At 54.9% G+C, this 6,000-nt stretch overlaps 1 protein-coding gene across 9 annotated transcripts in view; it reads right to left on the reverse strand.

Moving 5' to 3' along the window:
- The window catches only part of GTF2IRD1 (GTF2I repeat domain containing 1), a 68,660-nt gene extending 62,666 nt beyond the window's left edge, over positions 1 to 5,994 (reverse strand). For 4 of the 9 annotated variants that reach the window (XM_057383553.1, XM_057383551.1, XM_057383549.1 and 1 more), the window contains exon 1: positions 2,677 to 2,834. In XM_057383553.1, coding sequence (XP_057239536.1) covers positions 2,677 to 2,685 — 9 coding nt within the window. In that variant the 5' untranslated portion in view covers positions 2,686 to 2,834. Of the gene's footprint in view, positions 1 to 2,676; positions 2,835 to 5,916 lie in introns of those variants that run through there. The other 5 variants (XM_057383545.1, XM_057383554.1, XM_057383548.1 and 2 more) reach the window with 2 other exon arrangements.
- Positions 5,995 to 6,000: the final 6 nt, after the last annotated feature.

The raw sequence follows: 6,000 nt of genomic DNA on the forward strand, positions 1-6,000 counted from the left end.
ATTTTTTTCAGGGAAAACCCTACCCTTCCCTCCAATGTCCCACTGGGATCTTGACCCAGGGGGGACCAGCAGCTTGTTTCAAGCCTCATCCAAAATCTTTTGGCATCCTGCAACAGTCACTGACAGCAGTTAGGTGGGGAGGGCAGCACTTGTCTTAGTGGCACTTGTCCTGGGGTCATCGTGCCATCCACATGCCATGCATGCTTCCTGGCACTGAGYTCTTATGAAGTGGACAGGGTTAATTTCTAGCCTAGTAAGGATTGCTGCTAATTAACTCCAGGGCTGGGTTTGTCYCTTTCATCTGTGTGTCCTGTCAGTGTGGGGTTCTGCCCACCACCAGCTTGGTTGGATGGCCACAGCTGTCTCTGCTGCCCCGGGCCAATCCTCTGGTGCCACAAGGCTGGAGCCCAGCAGCAAATGAGCAGCCTGGCAGCCACTGCCCCAAGGCAAGGTCACCCCTTCCAGGCACTGAGTAGTAGGGGCTTCCCAGGCAGCAGACATGTCCACACAGACACAATTAAAGGCAGGATGTGAACTCTGCCAAAACCTGGGCACACTGGTGCATTCTCTATAAAGGTGGGTGTAGCATCTTCCAGCACAGCAACCAGATAAAACCATGGAGRTCCTTCTCACACACTGTAATGTTTTCATGTTCCAGTGTCACCTTGCTCTGGAAGACTCCCACTTTCTAAGTTTTCCCTAAGCCAAACAACTGCCTCAATGTTCTTCCAAATGAGTTACCTGTTGAAAAACGTTGAAGGTTTTTTGGTTATTTTGTTGTTTTGTTTTTTTTTAATGCAAGGGAGAAGGAAGCCAAGGGGTCCTATAGGACCATAGCACTGGCACAAGCCATGGTGAGGATCCCATGTATTCGTCTTGCCTCATCCAGGGGTTTGAAGTGGGATTGCTGGCTTTCAAGGCCCAGGCACCAAGTATTTCTCTCAGAAGCAYGCAAATCTCTGCAACCTCTGTACATCCATTGCAGGGAGAGTTTCTCCTCCAGGGTACATCCAAGCCAAGCAGGACACAGAACCTTGGCAGCAACCAGCATCCACACACATCAACAAAAAGTTCAAGAAATGATTGAAAAATTAAAAATGGTTATAAAACATCCTGCCCACCAGTTTTCTTCCCAGCCTTCTCCAGTGGGATCTACACCTTAAGGCACCCTCTGGGCTCCCAGGTTTTAATCTGTCTGCAGGGCTGTGGGAACATATCAACAACAGGTCTGTGGTGCCCACCTGTTTGCACCCACTTGGATGACTCACGGGCACTGCCAGACCCCAGCATAGCCCACAGGGGATGTCACCCATGGGCAGGAGACATCTGGACTTGTCCCTTCAACCTCCTGAGGCAGAAGTCTCAGGCACGCAGGTGGACATTAGATGACACACTTCCAGGACCTTCCCACTGGCATTTACTCTGTTTGATGTTAGAGATTTAAACAAAATGAAGATGGACATCTCACCCCGCATGAGAAGGGTGGAGACTGGCTTTGAGGAGGGATGCACTGGCAAAGGACAATGACATCCACATGGCTGTCAGCAGCAGAGTGATGCTCCTCGCTGGTCCCCTGCTCATTCCACCRAGATTAATTATCTTGTTTAAGATAACAAGTCAGACCAGCACAGAGCAGAGACAACACAACGTGAAGCCAGAAGACTCCAACAGAAGCYGTTTGCAAGGACAAATGTAAATACTGCTCAGCACAGTCTGCTCCCAAAGAGCGGATCCATGTATCCAGAGCTTTTCTCCACAGCATCCCACCTCAAAGGGATGCTTTCCCTTGCTCCCACAGCAAGGAGAGCCTTGCTATGTTCTAGGTAAGTTCCTAAGGCAGTATTTGGCAGCACCTACTTGGCCAGATGGGACATGACGGTCTCACATGCCCCAGATGATTTGGGGTGTCTCTCCGGCAGAAACAACCCAGCCCAGCCCAGCCCAGCACTYCACCACTCTTGGGCTTGAAGCAAATTTAACCAAAGGAGCTGCACCAAGGAACGAAGCATCAAAACAGCAAACCAGAAATCCCTAAAGCCACAATTCCTAAAGCCCACCTGAGGCTACCACAGATTCCTGCAGCTTTTGACTGCTTTTTAAAGACAACATTTCAAGAGATTCAAACAGTACATGCCCTGTGAAGGGACAGGCTGCCACAGGGCAGAGCAAAGTCCTRCAAGTCACACTCCAGCTTGCAAAGGGCTGCCACCTCCCTTGCAAACCCCCAGCTGGAGCTGCTCTCTGCCCCCAGCCCCACCACTCYGGCCAAAATCCAGATGGACACGAGGCCCTTCCCCACAGCTTCCAGCTGGGCTCTTCCCAATGAATGAGCCAATAAATACATATTCAGCTCCTGGATAGCTATCTCCATCTCAGAAGGGGTTCCCAGTAGGTCCCTTCCTCTCCTCCTCCCTGTCCTTAAGAAGGCCTCCGGTTGTGGAAAACCCCTGCTCCCCACTCAAAGCCCTGAAGAAGTGATGTCATTACCAGSAAGGTATACCACAGTCACACATGTGGCTGGAGGAGCAAAGCAAGAACAGTAACACAGMCCCGCACTCACTCACCATCCCTTCCCCAAACCATCATGTACCATTTGCACCTCAGCCCAGTCATTCTGAAGCAGTAGGATCCATTCACATATATTCTTCCACGACAAACCACACCACCTCGACTCACCATGGGCATCTGCAAACAGATGCTGGCAGCATACARGAKAACCACGCTCCAACAGGCRGGGCTGGACACCCCTGCCCAAGATRGGGACAGCCAGCACCAAGCCCTGCACCCGCCCCAGAGGTCAGCCTTGCAGTGAACATCTGGCCAGAGTCCCTATGCATTCCTTCAGCCTGGCTGCTGGGGTGCAGCTGCCAAAATTCCTGAAGAAAGTACAGGGCATTGATAATTGCCAAAAAAAATCTAAGCTATTTCCTGTGGGAGCTGCAGATGGGAATCCCCCATTAACTCCAGCAGCAAGAGGTCATGTGTTTTGGCCTGGGACTTTGGAGGTTTGGTATTTTTCTTCCTCCTTTAAGCAGAGAATCCAAATATACATGATACACACCGTGTGCGAYAGCCAGACCTGAACCCTCTGTGCTGGCCCCAAAGCCCACCTTCTTTGTCACCTCCTGCCTGATGCAAGGACATGCTGGGTTCCTGGAAAAGTGCTGGGCTGCCAGTAAGGGCACTGTGTCTCTCGCCCAGGCTGGTAGAGCCAGGCTGCTAAACATGTCTTTAAGTAGATTCCTGCTCACCTGTTCCAGCTTCTCATTAGCAAACCTGAATGAGCAGCCACCAGTGCCAGCACCAGCAGCTCCTCCAGAGACGGGAAAGCCCTCTCAGGAGAGACAGCAGAATCAGGCAGTAAATGACCACCAGAGCATAYCCCTGGCATCATTCCTTGGGCTTCTGCAAGCAACATGTGAGGGCAGCTGCCCAATCCCTTTTTCTGCCTGCACAGTGGCGATACATCCCTGGCAGGTCTCACCCCAAAAACGTGGCCTTGAGAGGCAACGCCAGCTTGAAGAGCCAGGGTGCATGGGAAAACCAGTGGCACAGTCCCAAAGCAGGGCACCCTGTCCCTTGGTGGYCACCCCAGTGATCCCAGGGACTCTGGCTCTGCAGAGCTAAAGGGAGAAGAGCAGGGGAGCTGCAGGTGTTCATAGAACCACACTGCCCTGACACGCGACCCTGACATGGGACTGGCTGCTGACATTGCTGCAATGGCAGCTCATGCTGCTGTGCCAGGGCCTGCTGCTCTGCCTGCAGGGGCTGCGGCAGAGGCACTGSAACATGGGCTTCAGCACCCAGCCCCCGGGCTGCCAGCAGGGTCAGCTCTCATGCTGGTAGCCTCCATACTGCTTTTTCATTTCAGAACAAGTGCTGCAGCAGTTTCCGCAGAAGGGGATTCCATGGGCTCAGAGGGGTAAAAGCCAACTTAACGGGTCTGAATGAATTGTTGGGGACTCTGTGGAATTAAAGGGTCTCGCATCCACAAGATTACTGCCCAGCAGCAGCACTTGCAACAGCTCCTTCAGTGGGAGCAGCAYGAAGGGCAGACTCACTGAAGCCAAGGACTCCTGTTACGCAAGGCTACATGCTGATGTCCCCAGGCAGTTCCAATGTCCAGAGCTTGCACACTGATGGATGATGGATGTGGCAGTAGGCTGGGTGACCAATCCCAGAGTGCCCATAGCACCCAGTTCCATGGCTCTGCCATAGTGCTCAGTGGCACCATCACCTCCCSAAGTGCCCTCACCTGGCTGTGCCCAGAGCCCCTRCAAACACCCAGGATTACCTGCACAGCATTGCCAGGTCCAAAGCTCATTCCTGCATAAGGCGCATTAATAGGATCACCCCAATTTACAGCTTATCCCAGATAAACCCACTGCCAGCCCCACACACTRGAAGGACAAGGGCACCCGCTCCTCAGGAAGCAACTTTCACCCTATCACGGTCATCCCCTGGCAAAGAAAATCCTCMATTTGCCCCTGCAGAGGATGCATGTTCCTTCAGCTCATGGGCCACAGTGTCCAGGCCAGTGACCAGCCCAGCCGAAGCCCCAAGCGCTTTGTCAGCTCAACACTGCGTGTCTATTTCCAGCAGCACTTCCGCCAGTCTCCACATCAGCAAAGGAGGTGAGCTCCGGCAGAGCCCTGCTTCCAGCTCCCCTTCCTGCCTGGCACCATCCAGYGCAGCCAGGGTAGGTGGTGCTCCCAGAGCTGCCTTCGGGGTGTAGGCCAGCACCGAGATGGTGCACACTGAGGGCCAGCCTGACATCCCCTATCCAAGTGTTTCAACAGCTCTACTGCTCCCTGCATCCCCCTCTGCAGCATCATCACCCCCAGTCCCTAATGTCCTCCCAGCCTTATTGCTTCCTGGCATCTCTTCACAGCCCCCATGGATCCCACCAACCCCTGGGCCCATCATCACCCCCAGCATTCCTCCCCCCAACCCTAAAGAACTCAACACCCCCATCAGCTCTAATATTCCCAGCACCTCCAAGCCCTATAGCTCTTCAATATCCCCCCCAACCCTAATCCCTCCCAAGAATCCCTGCCAAGCTGTATTGCCCTGCAGCACCCCTGAACCCTATAGCCCTGCAGCATTCCTGAACCCTACAGGCCTGCAGCATTCCCAACCCTATAGCCCTGCAGCATCCCCCAACACTATCAGCTCCCAGTATCCCTATTACCCCCCTGAATTCTCTCACACTGCTAAACCTGGCATTCCTCCCCCAGCAWCCCTCCAGCCCTAATAATCTCAGCATCCTCCCAGCAACCCTATTGCTCCCCAACATMCCCCATGCCTTGATGCCAGACTGCACCCCCACAGCCCTATCAACCCTCACCAGCCCTAATGCCTCTCTGAATCCCCCAGCCCACCCCTCCCCCCAGCACCCCTATCGCCCCCACCATCCCCCAGCCCTAAAAAACCCCACATGCCCCCCCCCCCCACCCTATTACCCCCCTAACACCGCGGCCTTATTATCTCCTCGGCAACCTTACTGCCCGCTAACATCCCCTGTGCCTTGGTGTCGTTTTGCACCCCAGCAGCCGTATCATCCCCACAGCAGTGCTGCTGCCCCTCTGCATCTCCCAGCACTCACCTCGAGCCCTAATGTCCTGCTGCATCCCTCAGCACTATCCTCCCCCAGGATCACTAACGCTTCCCTGCACACCCCCAAGTACTAACACTCTCAACCATCCCCCGAGCCTTGATGCCCCCTTGCATCYCTGAGCTCCATTTCCCCGCCCTCAGACTTATCGCCCCTCAGCATTTCCCCCACCCTCAATATCSCCCCCGCGTCCCATCGCACCCACCGCCCCCACACGCCCCCGCCGCTGCCTCCCCAGGGCCGTCACTGGGGGTGATGGGGGACCCGCCAAGAGGGGAGGAGGGGGCAAAACTTTTCCTTACCGCGGGCGGCTGGGGCGCGGCGCTGCTGCCTCCCCCGGCGAGGCTGCGCGGGAGCGGCGGGAGCGGCGGGAGCGGCGGGGGCGG

This window comes from Malurus melanocephalus, unplaced genomic scaffold (genome assembly GCF_030028575.1).
Source record: "Malurus melanocephalus ecotype Western Australia unplaced genomic scaffold, MMel_1.1 scaffold_639, whole genome shotgun sequence".
NCBI classification, from domain to species: Eukaryota; Metazoa; Chordata; class Aves; order Passeriformes; family Maluridae; genus Malurus; species Malurus melanocephalus.